This window comes from Drosophila virilis, chromosome 3, assembly GCF_030788295.1.
Source record: "Drosophila virilis strain 15010-1051.87 chromosome 3, Dvir_AGI_RSII-ME, whole genome shotgun sequence".
NCBI classification, from domain to species: domain Eukaryota; kingdom Metazoa; phylum Arthropoda; class Insecta; order Diptera; family Drosophilidae; genus Drosophila; species Drosophila virilis.
In genome coordinates, this window is record NC_091545.1 from 23,998,950 (window position 1) to 24,016,668 (window position 17,719).

At 41.4% G+C, this 17,719-nt stretch overlaps 1 protein-coding gene across 5 annotated transcripts in view; it reads left to right on the forward strand.

Annotated features, from left to right (window-relative positions):
- Positions 1 to 17,719, forward strand: part of bbg (big bang) — a 134,041-nt gene that overhangs the window by 33,335 nt on the left and 82,987 nt on the right. Inside the window, exon 5 of one of the 5 annotated variants that reach the window (XM_070207789.1) lies at positions 10,364 to 10,461. The exons of the other annotated variants lie outside the window; for them this stretch is intronic. Within the exon in view, the coding sequence (XP_070063890.1) occupies positions 10,364 to 10,446 (83 nt within the window). The 3' untranslated portion in view covers positions 10,447 to 10,461. Of the gene's footprint in view, positions 1 to 10,363; positions 10,462 to 17,719 lie in introns of those variants that run through there. 5 annotated transcript variants of the gene reach the window in all.

Genomic DNA, 17,719 nt, shown 5'->3' on the forward strand with positions numbered 1-17,719 from the left:
TTGATTTGATTGATTTTAAATGGCGTTTAATTTGACAATCGATGAGCCAGAAAATGCTGCACTGCCACATTTTGAGAGGCGTTCAACCAACGGGTCAAAGGGCAACTTGATTGACTGATTTGATTGCGTTTGATTTGATTTGATGCAGCTGTCATAAAACGCTGCACACACAATTTCGTCAAATCTTAAAGGGATTGCAGCCTAGTTGAAAATCCGCTCACAAAAGTTGTGAATTATGAATAAGCGATGATATAGCAAAGGGCAAGTGATTGAGAAGTTACTGCAGCTCATTCTTCTTCTGCTGCTGCTAACTCTTCATTGAATAGTAGCCGCAGTCATTTACTCTACACTGTGCCGTTTCGTATGAATTCAGACCATTTGTGCCTTTATGTCCGCCCCTGCCATTTATGAGTTATATATTGGCTCCAGACTCAGCATAAACAGGCGGCAAACATCACAGAAAGATGAACATTCATGAAGCATTCAGCATTGAGCATTGGGTCAATATTATCAGCACATTTAAATGGGCTTAAACGCGAGGCCTAAAAATGAATGCTAAAGCAAACAATGGGGCAAAGGACCATTGGATTGCCCAGCGACCCAGTTTTGTAAACTGAATTTAGAGCATGAACTTTTTGGCAACAAAGGGCACATGCCACAATTAAAAACATTAAATATGTATAATATGCTTGGAAACTGATTTTACTGATTGATAAAGCATAAAGGTATATAGTTTTTATGGTATCTGAAGTTTTGCCAGCAAATCCAAAGATATTTCATCACCTCACTTTATATTGTTTTTGTTGTTCCTGGTCTTTTTTACAAAAATATTGTGTTTGGGCTTTTGGTATAAATCTCTGATCTAACAATAGTTGTTAATGAAAGGAAATCTGGGAATGTGTAGCGATGAACCGTACTTCATCTGTAGTTAGATTTGAATTAGCATATTATTTTAAGAATTTTATAAAATCTCTTATCTAAGCACTTTGTCGGAACTTTCTTTATTATTGAATAGCTTTGCAAATTTTGTGATTGACTGTAAAATGATATCTAAGAAAGTTCATACGAATATAGGTAGGGTGTTTATAGACAAACATGCGCGTGCATGCAAATAGGTGTGTATTTTTGGGAAAATTATAAAGAACGTCAATAAGATAGGCCGTAGATAACTGCTTTCGACAGATGAGCTGCATATACTGCAGCAATTCTCTTTGGCTGGAACGAAATTCGAACTAAGAAAGCTTCAAGAGCAGCTTCGGAAATGTACATTTGCCTGGCTAGCTCCAAGACTCGCCCAAAGTAGGAGATACTAAAAGAAAACATAAAAAAAAAAGAACTTGTGCTAATTATTTAGCACTTGGCTGGAAGTAGTCAAGCAAGGAAACCATGCGGGAAGCCAAGTCATGACTTTATTTTCATTGTTTTATCGCGCTGAAATCGCGAACGTTGAAAATCACATGCGCACACATCATAAATGTCAACTTGGCGAGAATTATGGCACACAAGGTGGCAGAAAAAAAACCAAACAAAAAATACAGGAGTATAAAGACTGCAGGAGGTGAAACATAGGGAGCTAGGTACTGTTTTGCTCTAGAGTAGCATTCAGTCATCATATGAAGTCATGGTATGGTGCAATGCTTCGCTTGGCTTTCAGCTTTCGGCTGTCGGGGTTCATGTGTGCTTGTGCTTGTGCTTGTGCCTGGGTTCTATCTGAAAATCGAGATTTCGTGGTCCGTGACCATTTGGCAATGTGATAATTGCAGCTGCTGCCGCCGCGCAGAACCCAGAAGCAGTTCTTGTAATGAGGCATAGCCGTGATGTGAGTTGCCTTAAAACTTGGTTCAGGTTTTGGTTCGGGTTCCGCTTCGTGCTTGGATTTGGGTTCGGGTTCGGGTTGGTTGCGTTTGACACTAAAGTGCAGCTGGGCTTGGCCCATGACTGCATTCGCCTGTTCCTCTTACTCTTACCAGCAGCTAGAGCTCTTTCTCTAGCTACTGTTGCACATTTTCGCTTTGTTTCGCATTTAATGTGACAATGTCATTTTGTTTGCTGTACTTGTTGTTGTTGCTGTTGTCGTTTATCTATCTGTTAATTTGCAACGCCACGCAAGTTCACACTCTTAATTGGATTTGAAAGTGCAGTCGGAGGCAGCATTTGACACTGGCCAATCCCCCAGCTGCTGCGGCTTTAGCTCTTTCTGCTTCTGCTCCTCCTCCAGCTCAGCTCAGAAGTTTAGAGACATGACAGCTGATTAGTTAGACTGGCTATTTGGGTTTGTTTTGGCCAGCCTGTGTGAATGGGGTTAACCCAACAACATCGGTGGCGGCATTTAATGCATTTTGCGAAGATTTTCATGTGCCTGGCAGCCCGTTAATGAGTTCAGTTCAGTTGTGCTTAATGATAATGGATTGAAGAGAAGGTGCAGCTGGGTTTGCCGTCGATAGAGAGTAGCACAAGCCGTGAGCAGTAGATTTTTGTTGACTAAAAAGAACATGAGTCGTTGATTGTTATGGCACTGTACTAGGTTAAATGTTAGCATGGTTCACAAGATCAGTGAAAAGACACGATTGATAATAAAAGCTTATAATTTGGGAGAGTATACGTACACTCAAAAAAACTGCAGCTCGAAATTGAAAAGGGGTTCCGAATGATTTAGCCTTGATTTTGGTTAATATTTCTTAAAACGATTTGTCAAACACAATTTTTTTTTTAAGTGTATGTTTGGGAAACGTTCATCCACAAATTTCAATTTTAAAAATCCCTACTCATCTACCCTCAAAAAAACATAAACAGCTTTTTGTCTTGTGGTAAAAAACATTTCAAGTCACTTCACACAGAACGTGCTGTATCAAAGAAAAAGAAAAAAAAATCTGGAAATTAATAAAGACGCAACACGTTGCAGCTTTGCAGCACACATTAACACCTCGCAGCCGTGGCGGAGGGTATTGGGGTGTTGCACATCCTCTGCGTGCGGCTTAAATTAACAAAATTTTACGCATCGCAAAATTTCAGTAAAGCGATTTTCGCAACTCTGGTTAGTTTTTTTTTTTTTTTTTTTTTGTCAACGTGGGCAGTGGGTCGACTGCGGTTCTGTTGCAGGCTGCAGTGGCAAAGAGCTGTGTTTGAAGGCAGACAGAAGGGCGGGCAGGAGCTGGGCGCTGACGATGAGGCGCGGACAGGCAAAGCGAAAAGCGCAAACCAAGCTGAAAATTGCTTAATCCTGCTGACAAGACAGCCTAGCACTAAAAACGAGCCAAGTGAATGGTCCAAAAGAGCCGCTAAGGATACCAGGCGGCCGCGGCGGCAGCCCTGCTGACTGGGCAGTCGTCGTCGCCCAGCCGCTGACAGAGGGCGTTGCAGCGAATAATTATGCATATTGCAGTCTGTAGAACCAGGCCGAGCTGGCCCAGACCCCGGCATCGGTCGGAGAGTCAGCTTTCAGCACTGAGGCCTCGCCTCACTTTCTTGGTAATAAAGCAATGCATCACCATGCCATGCCATACCATCCAGGCCGGGTACGAGGGAGAGCGCGGCATGTGTCGCGCCGCGCGTCTCATCGTCTCGGTGGACGTGTGCAAAATGTTGACGCATCGTAACTTACGTTATTTGTGGCCTTGAGCATCAAATGTTGTAATTGAGTTTTGTGTTTTACGATTATATCCAGAGAGTACTCCGGGCAGCAGTTTTATTGGCCCTTACCAGCAGAAGCACAGCTTGGCTGCAGTGTGTGGGCCCAAAACGCAATCGCCTCTAAACTGGCATTTAAAGTGGCCAATAGACGTTGCGAATAAATTGAATTAGCCCGTCGCCGAGTGAATTATTTATTTGCCTGGCAGCTGCAGCGCTTTTCCTGGTTCGCTTAAATAACTTAATGTTCCACTAAATATATATACTCGACATGGTGATGATCGTGCATTTGAATAACCATCACGAACTGTCACGATGAGAATTTAATTGTTTAGGTCATATAAAATCTAAAGGAATGTAGACTTGTAGCTTTCAGCTTTCCTGAGTTATCTAAAATGTTTTTTCCTTTAACTAAATTAAGAGTTTTAGTTAAAAAATAAATAAAGAAATAAAAAGACATTCATCGGTAGTTCGACTCACAGTTCGAACCAACTTTCGTTCTATTTATAACTGAATAATATATATATATATATAATTAAAACTATATATATATATATCTTTATCTTTTAAGTGCAATCCAATTTTGTGTGCCTTATATTATTGTTATTAGAATGTGTTCGGCCTCGAATGAAATCTGCTAATTGAGCTTGTAAATGGTTTCAGTGTGTTTTCTTGTATTATTTTCTAGCTAATGTTTGCAAATGTATTTTATCAAGTCAAGCCACAATCTGTTGTGATTCGCAGCCGTAACTGCATGTTGTACATGCACGTACATAGCCTCTTCCTTTGCTCCCATTTTCGCAATTATCTTGACCTTTTGACACCTTAGCCTCCTCAGTGGCAACACACGACCGCAAAGCCATCAAAAATTTGAGCCGCAGTCGCTGCCTTCGACGTATTTTGGGGCACAACTGACAGCTGCCAGGCTGCCAATTCGCCAATTTCAGTTGCATATGCAGTTGCGCGGGCTCCGTTGCACATATCGCATTACACACACAGCGGCACAGCTGCTGGGTTACCCCTCCCACACACACACACGCGCGCACACACGAGGGCTCTCTCGACTGTCATCCTAGGCCACACGTTGATGCAGATGCAGTTGCCAAACGGCCAAGTAAAAATTAAATTCGTGCGCTGCGCTTTTAGTGGCTGCCTCCACACTTTACCTGCTCCTGCTTCTGCTCCGGCTCCGGCTGCTGCGGCTCTTGTGTGGTTGACCGCACCCGTCCAGTGCCCGCTTGCCCTTGTTGGCTGCGCGACTATCCAGGGGCTCGACTGGCGTTAATATTAAAAATAATTTGCGTGCGAAATTATTCATGTTGCACAAGGCAAATCTTGTGGCAATTATCGCTGCACGTAGCTCGTCTGCCTCCAGGTTGCCGTCTGTTGACGTTGTCGTTGTTGTTGTTGTTGCTGCTGTTGTTATTGTTATTGCTGTTGTGTGGTGGCGGCGATTGTAAACAGAAAATAGGTTTAAACCGCAGCGTTAAAAGGACTGCACTCGCATCGCTGGACTCGAATCGCAATGCCGCAGTCGCTGGAGCCAAAGGAGTTGGCCCCCGAGGCTTTTTGCCAGCGTGCGCCGCGCTGTTTGTGCTCTGGCGTCCGTCGTCCCCCTCATCCTGGACAGACGCTGTGCATTGGCTATCATCAGCATTTGGCACATGAACCGACACACACAGACACACACACACACATTCGCATCCATATTCCCCTATTGACATTGACAGTTATGGCCGCGAGTGTATTTGCACAACAGCACGGATACAGATACATATTCAGTTATATCGAACAGTTACTGATACAGATACAGATACAGATGCAGATACAGATATGTGGAGCAGAAATCACTACGCGCGAGATGATTCAATAGACCAGTTTAAGCAAAATCAAGCGCGGGGATTCGCTGTTATTATCGTTGATTTTAATATGTGGTATATATACATTCAGAGGGATGTGTATTTAAACACAGAACATATAAAGTTATTAAACTGAACATGGTTGTAGATGCAAAAAGAGTTTTAACTGAATATGAACGTAGATACAAGTAGATACTAATAAAATTCAGATACTTATACACATAAAGCGGGAGAGACAAATATAAATACATAAACAGCTAGAGAGGAGAATTTAAAATCAGCTAGACATTAAAGATACATATTATATATGCAGATAAGATAACTATGTCATGATTATATTTAAGTACCAGGTTTTCCAACTATAATTTTTCAAATTTTAATAGCGCCATCTATCGTTATATAGGATTTAGTAAATGTTTACCCCCACCATATTTAAAAGCATATTATTATTAACCGAAAACGTTTTAAAGCCTAATGTTTCACACCTCGCCAACATGCTAATCGATCCATTTCCCCCACACTCGCATCTCGCAACGACAACGACTGCCCATTTACCCGAACCCATTTACCCACAGCATACCAGAGGCCGTCCGCTGTTCTGGCTCATGCCTTCTATCACGCACAAAATTACCCAAAACAATTTTCCACTCAAGCGGCGCAGGCAACCAGCTAGAAAAATGCCAGCACAGCCAGCCGTGAGCATTGTGGCAACATCCCATCAAAATGGCCAAGAGCGCAACAACGCATCTTCAGCCTGTGGAAGATGCAAATGTATCTATTAAACAGAAATCAGGCAGAAACAGACCCAGACCCTAGAGCTCTTAGCCAGCAGCAAGCAGCCCGCAGCTCGCAGCTCGTAGCTCGTAGCTCGTAGCCTTAAGCCGCCAAGATCCAGTCGAGACTATGACCATTGCTAAGCACTTCACACCAAAGTGTCAATTGCATTTTTGTGGTTGGTCGCAAGAGGCTCCTCCTCAGCCCTCTGTCTGCTGTTGTTGTTGCTGCTGCTGCTGTAGCCGCTGCTGTTGGACCCGGGCACTTAATGCAACAATAAAACAATCAAAGTGTCTAGAAAATCGATGGAAATCAAGGGAGCAGCCAACGACGCGTCGCAACGTAAGGCAACATGCAACTTCAACTGCGACTCCTCCTGCTCCTAGTAGTTGTAGTAGCTTGGAGCCACTTTTAGTTCTGTTGGCTGTTGGCAACAAATGGAAATTCAATGTGAAGTGTGCGTATCAGCGACTGTCGCTCTGCAGTGCATCCAAAGACCACACACTTGACGTGCCTGTAGCAGTAGAGCCCTGGCAATGGCAGTCGCTGAGACGCGGCGGGTTAAAGTTGTGCCACTGGAGGACCGCAGCGGCTGAATTGAGAATCTGGCATGGCTTTTGGTTTCAGCCACTTGACGATTAAATTGGCGATGAGACCGTGTACCAGAAAGAAATCCAAAAAAAAAAAAAACAGATTGATATAACGAATGTGAAAAGCGTGCACATGTGCGGATATTTTGGTTTTTTTTATTTTTATAAATAACCTAACGTGCCGTGGATATACATTGGCTGCTCGTAATTAAAAAGTGTCCAAAATTTTACAATTCAACCTCCAATTCTTAAGACACTTTCATTAACCTTTAAAAGACCTAGAACTCTTAACATCCCAATAAAATGCGATCAATAAATCATATATATATTTTTACATAGTAAAACAAGTCCTCCAAACTAGAAACTAGAACTAAAACATTTTTCCAATGTGGATAAAAATTTTAAAATATCCACAGTTCTCAAGAAAATAACAATAATAATGATAATGCAATCAACATAAGTATTCAAATGCAGCCAACTTAACGGCCATATTCATCATTCGATAAATGTGACTGACGCGTTGCCATCTGTAATTATCTTCACAGTCTCCATATTAAAACACTGAAATATTGCTTTTCGCTTCTCAAACAGATGATGCATTAATCACTTCCGCAACAAAAAGAACATATTTTCAAAATCGAATCGCCTTCTTGAGTTGCAACCTAATGCAAATGTACACAGGTATTTGGTGCTGCCAGATCGCTGTTAAATGTGACAGACACGCTGTCATCTCTAATGTTAAGTAAACATTCAAAACTTGAGCAACATTGTTACATGTAAATGGCTGGCTGAACAGTTGGGCAACTGCTTTTCACACTTGATCCCTGGCTGCTGGCTGCTACTGGCAGTTAATGACAAGTGTCCCCACTTCATCCCTGATGCTTGCATTTCACGTGGGTGTTAATTACTCTTGTCCGGGCTGTGCATCAAAACTGAGGGCAACAACAACTACAACAACGACGAGAACAACTTTTGTCACCGAGATTCGTCTCGGTGCTTTGCAAAGTGCAATCAACTTTGCCGCTGCCCATAAAAGTTGCGCCCTGGACATTTGAACAGACATTTTGGACAGTTTGGGACATTTGTACAAGTTGAGGCGGCTTCGTGCAAAGGCGGCCGCATCGGTGACTTGATGGACGGAGCGTGCAGCGGCAGCAGCGGCACAGTTAAGGGACATCAAACAAAACTTGAAGGGATTTGCGCCCCAAAATGGCAATGGTTGGCAACTCGCAACTGGCAATGGCAAAAAGGCAACAAAGCGAAGGAGCTTCAGTCGCTCGAGCCAGAGGATTGGGTTTGGGCTTCTCTGCTTTTCGGCATTTTCGCTTTTTGATCATTTTTCAAATGCTTGGGCCCCAGCCATGGCAGGTAGCAAGTGCAGGGAGTGTGGCAGAATGTAGCCTCTGTGTAGTCAACGGGGATTCGGAGGGGGGCACTGATGCAGTCACTCGGCATGACAAATTGTGTGCGAGGTTCCTTAATAATTTATGGTGTAAAATGGCAAAACTAATAGTGCAGATGGTACAGATAAAAATCAAGCTGTCTCTGGTATTTAAGAATGCTGCTGATCGAAGTTTTAATTGCATGGTAAATAGTTCTCCAAGATATCCAAGACTTATTTCAAATTTCTGGTAAACTTATCGAGCATCCGTTAAATGCTAAGCATGGAATTTGTTTAGTCTCTCTGCCAACTCTTCCGCTTGAACGCATTCGGATTAACATTTGCAATTCATGCAGATGTCATTTTTTTTATTTGCCACGATTGCTAAGTACTTTCCCCTCTGCTTTTCTACGATTACTCAGGAAATTGCTACTCAAAATGCCGCGCGTATTTCCGTCGTATTAGAAGCCACAACTTGTGCATCCAGAGTGTCAGACAGGCAGGTGAAGATCGCAGAATGGTCTCTAATAGAGCATGGTCCGAAACCGAAGCTAAACATCATTTCCCTTTCAGCGTACGTTGCAGAAATTGAAATGAAAATTACAACAACATCAGCGACAACAACAACAACAACAGCGAAAATAGAGGCGAAATCGAAAAATCGCTTGTCCAGAACCAGGTCCAGAACCAAGTCCAGAGCCGACCGACACTTGACTCAAGTGTAGCATAAGACAATTTACCAACTAAACAACTTCATCTGTCCGGAGCATTAAATGTGTATTCCTATATAGAGGCAAGCAGAGCTTCTGGGCGAATCTCTCTTGCTTCCACCCTTTTCTCTCTTTGTCCATGTCTCTTTCACTGGCATTGGCCGCTGGGCAGTGTGCTGGAAGATTGACACAAACCAATTAACATTTGTGCCTTTTATTTCCATGTCAGTTGGGGTTTTTTGGTCTATGCTTTGAATTTATCGCACGTTTGACTGCGTTTACCAGTCAGATCTTTGACTTTAACTACGTTTTGCGCTTAGTTCAGCTAAGATAGAGAGCGGAGCGTGAAAGAGATGCGGGGCAAGGTAGCTGATGTACCTGAGCCTAGGTAATATTTTTTCCGAATGTTTTCCTGTTGATGTTGGCTGTTGCTGTTGCTGCTGTGGCTGCTGCTGCTGCTGAGAGTTTGCCACTAAAAAACGCAACTTTGTTGCCCGTCAAAGGCTCTGACTCGGAGCCCAGGCTAATCCATTTATCTATGCCCATAACTCTTAAAATAGCCTGGAAAATTGCGCAGGGCCCAAGTGGCCAAATACTAAAAGACGTTTAAAATGCACTAATTACCCATGCCGAGGCAAGAATAAAATCTTTTTATGCAGATTACAAGACCAAGAACTGAGCCAGCCCAGTTCGTTTTCTATAGCCGGGGTATAGCCGACACTTTGCTGTCCATTTGGAAATTTGCGCGCTTATCTGGCGGTCAGGCGGCTGCCAAGACGACGCTCAAGACTGGATAGGACAGTACTCTCGACAGGCTCAGGCTCAGGCGCTGCCCAGGGATTGCCGCACGAAAAGAAATTGAGCGTAAGGCAGGCAGCCAACAGTTGGAAACTGGCCAGATAAGCTAACAGCAGCTGCAAGGGGCTAAAGGCGCGCGCGGGGCGTCCGGCGTCCGGCTCTGGGCACACACATCCAGCTGGCTAATTAAAATTAAAAACTATGCAAAGTTTTGTAAGCAAAAGTTGCAAAACTGTTGCACAAAATGTTAAGTAGACAAAGTGCTGCAGACATAATGAGTGAACAGATAGCAGGACAATCCGTAATGCCTGCGTTGCACAGATTGAGAAATTGAGCAGGAAAAGAATGACAACAAAAACGGATTACAACGCTTTTGACTTTGTAATTAAATATGGAAATGTTAAAAAAAATAGGAAAATGTATTTAGAGAAAATGAGGCGTACATATTTGGTATATTTAACATTATGAAGTTGACTCAAGAAGAAATAATATTAGCAGAAAAATCTAAAATAAATATTTTTTGACGATGAATTTTATATTTCTATAATTTAAATTGCAATTATTTTATATGAAATGTATAATAATTCATGTCTAATAATAATATTATTTTTTTTTCCATTTTAGGTAAGACAAGAAAACTGTGCAAAAAAAATTTAACACATATTCCAAAAGGCGAAGTAAGCTTTTGTAGAGTGAGTCCTTTATAAGTCTATTTCAATATCAAAATATTTGAACTATTTTAAAGTGTTTCTTAAAGAATGCTCTATCTTAGCATCAAAATCATTTTAAATATATCAGAGTGTGTTTATCTAGCATCATTCTTCTTAAGCGACCCAACCAATTGACCAGATATTTTTTTAACATTTTTATAAAGCTCACGAACGTTATATTGGTCTATTTTGCAGCTATTTTCTTGCAGCTTAATGCATTTTCCCCAAATTAAAATTCTCAACCCTTTTAGTTGCAATTTGTATACCCTGTATTCATTGTAAATGCATTGAAAGAGGTTTATATTGCTTTAATGCAAATAGATAGAATGGATGGTTTTTTGAAACATGTTCTAAGCATAACTCCGAGAGTATGAGAGCTTGAAGGCCCGAACTTTGTGTGTTGATAAAAGCCCTAAAAAATAGAGCTTACTCAATTTTAAACCCAAATTTAAAATGCTGATTCAAGTTTTGCTGGCAGTTTGCGACCAAGGCGCAGCTGCTGTTTAAAGTGCAGGGTATCTGCTCGTCGTTCACTCCCGTCGAAAGCACTCTTGTTTTTGTTATTTTATTTATGTTTACTTTTGCTGGCGTTTATTATGCATATGCAATTTGCATATTTATAGTTTATGGGGGGGAGGTTGCTTAAAATTTGAACAACTCTTGCCGCGCGCATGCTGGCAAATTGGAACTTTTCCGCAGCTGCGGCCATATAGAGCAATAACTGAATAATTTCATTAAAGCGAATTGCAAATATTGCCATATAGCCAAACATTAAACTCAATTTGCCGCCCACTCAAACGGCAGCATCCCTTTTGGCCACGTTCGCCTCTCTGCAACTTGTCTCTAGTTCTACTTCTTTTTAGTATTACTATTTTTATTTTTTTTTTATTTCTTAGTTTTTGCTTCCTTTGCTACTTGTAAATTATGCAAAAGGCTTTTCAAAATTGCTGGCAGCTGCCGCTGCTACTGCTGCGCATTTTTTTTTTGTCGTCCGCCATCCGCTGAAAAGGATGCGCCAATGGAGCTGCTCTCGGGGGCAGCCCAGGTCCAACCCAACCCATTTAATTAGCCATTAAGTTTTATTGCTCGCAATTTTGTTTAATTTGCTTTAAATACAGCGAGCAAAAAGCGCACGCCAACAAGCTGGGAAAAAAATACTGGTAGCTGGCAAAGAAACAGCAAAAAAAAAAAATTCATGTATATATATATATATATATATATATAGTCTTGTAACTGGTTAGGTGGGTGGACAGTGGATGCTCCGCCTTAAACTGATGGCTGGGCAAGGCAAGGCAAGGCACTCTCTGGTCAAATGGCCAAGAGCTGCCGGCAATTCAGCGCAAAAACTGGATCAAGCGAACCAAATAGAAAAACGAAAAGTAACATAGTTTTAAATGTAGCACAATGTAACGTGTACTATTGTTGCTGTAAGAATTAAATAGCCAAAGTTTTTACTAGGAAAAGTCAAGGGAACTAAGAAGACCTTTGGGGGCTATAGTTAAATTACTTAAAAATAAAGTTATTGAATTATAAATATAGCGAAACGTTTTATATATATATAAAAGATATTAATATCTTTAGATATCAATTTATTAAATTATGTCTGTTTTCTGAGCTTACATTTGTAAAGGGAACGTTAATTTTAAACGGGAATGCTGAAAGAAATTTAAGAGATTTTTGCCATAAAGTCCTTTGGGACTAAACTTAAATAACTTCAAATTAAAGTAAGTTAATTTTTAATATAACTGAAAATTGCATATATAGATCGTACCTTGTTTTTGAGTTTACATTTTAAAAAAGACTTTTCTCATTTAAATGAAAGTATTTGGTAAATCTTTTGCCCCTTCCCGGGGACTTAACCCCGAACTTTTTTGTTCAATAATTTGAATTAAAGTCTTAGTTGAATTTAAAAACTAAGATGCTGTTGTACTTTTTTCAGAAAAATGTTATTCTTGTGGTCCGATATTAAAACGTATAAAAAGTCTTGTATTCCCTATAAAAATGCCACACGAGAGATATTTGCTACAAGGCTTATACAATTCTAGCAAATTCTAAACCACATTTGGTAGCATTTATTTTTTAATGCTTATCGAATTTTATCCATTTCCCATGCAATTTGAAATTTGTAACCCAATCGGAATTCTTTAACCATTGGAATGAATAATACAAAAATAAGAAGAAAAATAGCAAAACGTGAAACGTATTTTGCATGTGTGGAGAAAATTGGATTTGCACGCGCGCGCATTTTGCAATAAGCCATAAAATTTAATTTGATTATAAAAGTTTCTATAACACGGCAGCCAAAATGCTAGCTACTGCCACAACAGCAAAAACTCTTACTGCCATTGAGTTTTCACATATGCATTGCAGTTGAAGTAGAAGGCAGCACAAACAATAGTTGGCGGTGGTTGAGGGGGTTAAAAGGATTGCATATGCTGACTGACAGGCGGCAGCAATTTGAATGCAAAATGCGCATTTGGCCAGCAGCAGCAGCAGCAGCAGCAAAAAGCAGGAATTACAGGACATGCAGCAAAAGGTAGCAATAACAACAAAAGGAACAGCAATCTGGTACAAATTGAAAAAGGCAAAATTGCCTCAACTAAAATGCAAAAGGACATTTGCTCGCTTCGGGGAAGCATATTGAAAATGCGCACTGCGTTGGCCAAGCAAAGGCAGCAGCAGCGACCCGCCGGCAAAGGGGTTTGGGCGGGGCAAGGGGCGGTTAGCAGCTAGCCTGGTTAAAAATTGCACTGCCTGGCAATGGCACGAAAGGCAAGTTCTTGACATTTTGCTAACTTAAGGGATTTTAATTTTATTTATGCTACTTACGTTAAGTATGCTGCATACTGCTTTTTGCTTACAGTTGCAGTCAAAGAATTGGGTAATTCTACAAAAAGAGAAAGGCAAAAAGAGTCTCATAAGAGGGCAAGCAATTTAAAAAGTAATGGTCTACTTATTTTTTCTATTTGATCAAAACTTGTACCAAAAAATAAATAAACAATGGATCAGAATACGAATTTTATCACAGTTTATTGTTTCGTTTAAATATATTTTTATGCTTCTCTTATAAAGCACTACAAAATTGAAGCATCATAAGAAGAATAGAGAATACGATAGCAAAACTTTTATAAATTATAGTTTATATGCTAGCACATCATTTGCTTGCCATTCTTTTTGAAAATCTTATCAACATCGGACCAGTATATCAAATAGCTGTTTTTCAAGATATTTTTATCAATCATAGAACTAACGAGGTTCTCTAACCTCATATGTTTGCAAGCAGCAAATATCTACAAGGGTATACGATTTATCGTGCTTACTTTACTTTATTTATATTGATTTCTTAACGTATTCCGTCTTATTATCAATTATAATATCATTGAAAATATAAAATAATATATTTGTTAAGGTTTTAATATCAGTTTGGCAAGCAAAACAAATAAGCTTAGAAAATTATTCATAACATAGTCTTTTCCTCAAGACCGAATCTACCATTTGAGTGCGCAGGAAATGCTGCATTACGCATACGCCCCGGGTGCAATAAACCATTTTAGAAGTAATTTCTGAAATGTTTTCAGTTCATTTACCTGCTAGATAGGCCAAAACAAATGATAAATATCAAACAAGCAAACAAAAGAGGCCCTAAAAGCGAACCCAACATAAAGAAGCAAAAACCTTTTGGTTCTAATGCCCAACAGCCAGTTGGCGGAACGCTGTAGGAGTTGCCTACAGGCCGTAGCCCAAGAGACTTAAACAATGACTTTGTTTGGGTCGTTGCTCACATGCTTATGAGCATTTAATTAAATGCAAGAACAAGGAGACATTGTTGAGCCAGAAGCAGCAGCAGCAGCAGCAGCAACAGCAGCAGCAACAGCAGCAAACCGAAACTGCATACTTAATGAAAAGCAGCTGCCTTTTGGGCTGCCCCAAGAGTCCCAAAAGTTGCTAATTAAAAAGGCAAACAACAGCAACAGCAACAGCAGCATCAGCTGCAGTAGCAGCAGCAGCATCAGGAAGCAGCTAGCAACATCAAGATGCCGCACGAACCGAAACGTAGTCCAAGGCTTGAATGTTGTTAACCTTTTCCTGCAGTAGCAACAACAACAACAACAACAACTACAAGAAGCTGCTGCAGTTGTAGTTGCTGCCCGTCTTTGACAAGCCAAGGAGCAAACGCTATCACCAGGGACCAAAAAAAAAAAAAAAAAAACAGCAGCCACAGCAACCGCCTAACGATCAATAGAACAGAAGGGAGCTGTGAGCTGAGAGGATGAGGCAATTGCATGCGGTAGCAGGCAACAAAACGCTGTTGCTGCAACATTTTCGTGCAGTTGACATTCGTGCCAAGTGGCAGCAGTAGCGTCGTCGGCAACTGTTGCAAGTTCTTAGAACGCGCCACATGCTGCGCCACGTTCCGCTGTTGCCATCATCATCATCAGCAGCAGCAAAAGCAGCAGCATCATCATCATTGTTGCTGTTGTTGTCGTTGCTCTTGCTATTGAACTTGAATTTTAAGTATCGTAGGGAGAACAACCTCTTAATGCTCAGGGTTAGATTTGAGGGCAGCTACCGTTGACCGAATATGAGCTGCCCGTACTCTCATAGGCAAGGCCTAGCCTCTCTAAACTGTAAGTGCGCCAAGACATTGGCCACAATTGACACTTGGCTGGGCTAAATAAAAAATCGAATCGTCGAAATGCAAGCACAACTATTTAATGTCACTTTGGCACTTCCTTAAAAGTCCGCACAGCGTCTCCTGTCACCAAACAGGCAACAAAAATATTTTTGCAGCGTCTTTTTGTGCGCTAAGAATTTCTAATTAGTGGCGCCATATTGTAGACTCCAATGGGTGTCGTCGTCGTCGTCGTCTTCGCCGTCGTCTGGTGACGCCAATCACTGGCTATGCCTGCTGCCTGGACATGCTGCCTGCTTCTCTAACTGTTGTTGTTATTGCTACAAAAGGCATTGGCGGCGACGAGCAGCTTCATGTTGCCCGAGTCCCGAGTTGCCGTTGCTGTTGCCGTCGGGAGCTTGTTTGTTGCCTTAATTCGACGCAAATATTTTACAGGCTGCCTCGGCTGCTAATTACGTTAAACATATTGCGTGACACGCCCCCCCCCCCCCCCTCCTTCTGCGCCACCCTTTTGAAACGCCAGAAAACGCGTGAATTGCCTCAGTGTAAATCTGTTAGTTTTGGTGTTAATTACATGGCAGCAGTTAACAGCTGATGTTAACTAGCAGCTGTTAGCTAACATGCATAAGCTGAATATTAACTGCAATTATTCAAGTTATTATAAACGGTTTTTAATTCCTCAAAATGCTGTTATTGCCAAATCAAGCCGCAAAATCGTTGAACAATCAGCGTTTTGTGTACTTTCTGGCTTTTTGTAGCCATTTTATATTTTGGCCCTGGCGTGATTACAAATTCATCTCAAAGTCTCAGCTCATAAATCTCGCGTGCTGCAAATCTCTTTGCCCAATTCTTTCATTTCATTTCCATTGTTGCTATAAAGCTGTAAAGACAGCCGCCGACTTTTGGAGTCGACTATCAAGTGCCGCGCATCGCCAAGTTGAAGTCCAAGTCGAGAAAAAAAAATAAACCTTTAACGTAAACGAAAAGGAAACCTTTCGCATTTGAATCTCAATCCCAAAATCGCGCTATCCAGCGCAATCCCTTAATACCTTTTACTTGGTGTTTTGACCCTTTTCAAGATGTTGTCTTCATTGCGTGTTTGGCTGAAAAGAATAAGGAAGCAATGGAGAGGCCTCTTTCAAAATGCCACGGCCTCAGCCTTTTCAAAACTTGATGAACGAAATCGCGATAATAATATTTATTTGCTGTCTTTTTTCTCCCTCTTCCCCTCTCGCTGCCCCTTCTGTGTGGCGGGCGCTTAGCATGCTTCATAATTTATTATTTATTTTCAGTTTTTATAGGGCAATTTTGTAAGAAACGATATCAAATCGCATGCCAAAACGAATATTTAGCAGTTTTCTCCTAACTTGTGCACAGCAGCAGCGCAGTCTGCCTCTCAACTGTAAAACTCTAATTTTCAGCTATGTTTAACAGAGCACCTAACATAAACATGTTTGACTGCAGCACTGCACTAAAACAGTTTTAGTTTCACTTCGTTGCTCACGTTTCTCACAGTTTCTTCAGCTTTGCTACCCACGCCTCCGCGCGCTCTCTCTCTCTTTCTCTCTCTCTTTCTTTCTTGGACCATACCCCAGGCCCATAATCAATCGCTTAAATGCCACAACGTAATTAACATTACACTCAATTAACATTTTCTGTTGGCAACTGTTAACTGTTAACCGCTGTTGTTGCCGCCTCTCGCATGCCTGTTAAGCCTCTGCAGGAGCTGCTTTTTCGATTCTTTAGGCCCGTTTGCTGCCCACACAGCAGCTGCTGCTGCCAAGGAGCAGCCAAGTCAATAAACGCGTTTATTGTCTTACCCAACACCAGTGCCCCCAATCCCCCTCAGCAGTCCCGCAGCCCCAGTTAACTTCCTTCCACTCATTCGGCTTGTGTACATTGTCTGTGTTGGTGCCAAGAAAAATGTTGCTGTCGCGCCAACGTTTGCCATTGTCGTCGTCGTCGTCGTCGTCGACGTCGTCGCTGGCGTCTGCTCAGCTCTGTCGGTTTGCCCCTCTAACCGTGTGCCTCGATCGCAGTTCTATTCGTAGTTCTTGCGCCAACTTTTGTCCATTTTAAGGCAGCTGGAATGTTGCTTTCTTGTAAATTGTTTAAATAAAAGACACAACAACAGCAAACAGCAGCCAAGCGAAGCTTGCTCTAGCTAGCTCTTCCCTCTGCTCTCTATCTCACTGGCTACTGTGTTGGCTCTGCTGCGCCCCTCCTGCCTCTATTTACACACCTCCTGGCTGCTTTTGCTCAATGAGCTGTTGTTTGACTTTGTTTTGTTTGCCACTTTTCAAATAGCAAAAACTATTTGTTTTGCGCCTTATTTAGTTTTTGTGCCATCCACTGCACCTGCTGCTGCCCACTGTCACAGCAGCAGCAGAAACAACAACAACTAGCATAACAATAACAGCAATTGCAACAGCAATTGCATACAACAACAGTAACAGCCCTAACAGCCGCTTGCACATTAACATTAACAGCATGTGGGCAGCGATTGCTGATCAAGGTTTACAAAATATGTTTAATTAGCATTTAATTAAAGTTTTAAATCGCTGAAAAAATGATGTACTTGGATGATAAGTTTTACAAACGCTAGATAGTTATATATTCTCATATAGACTGGGAAAA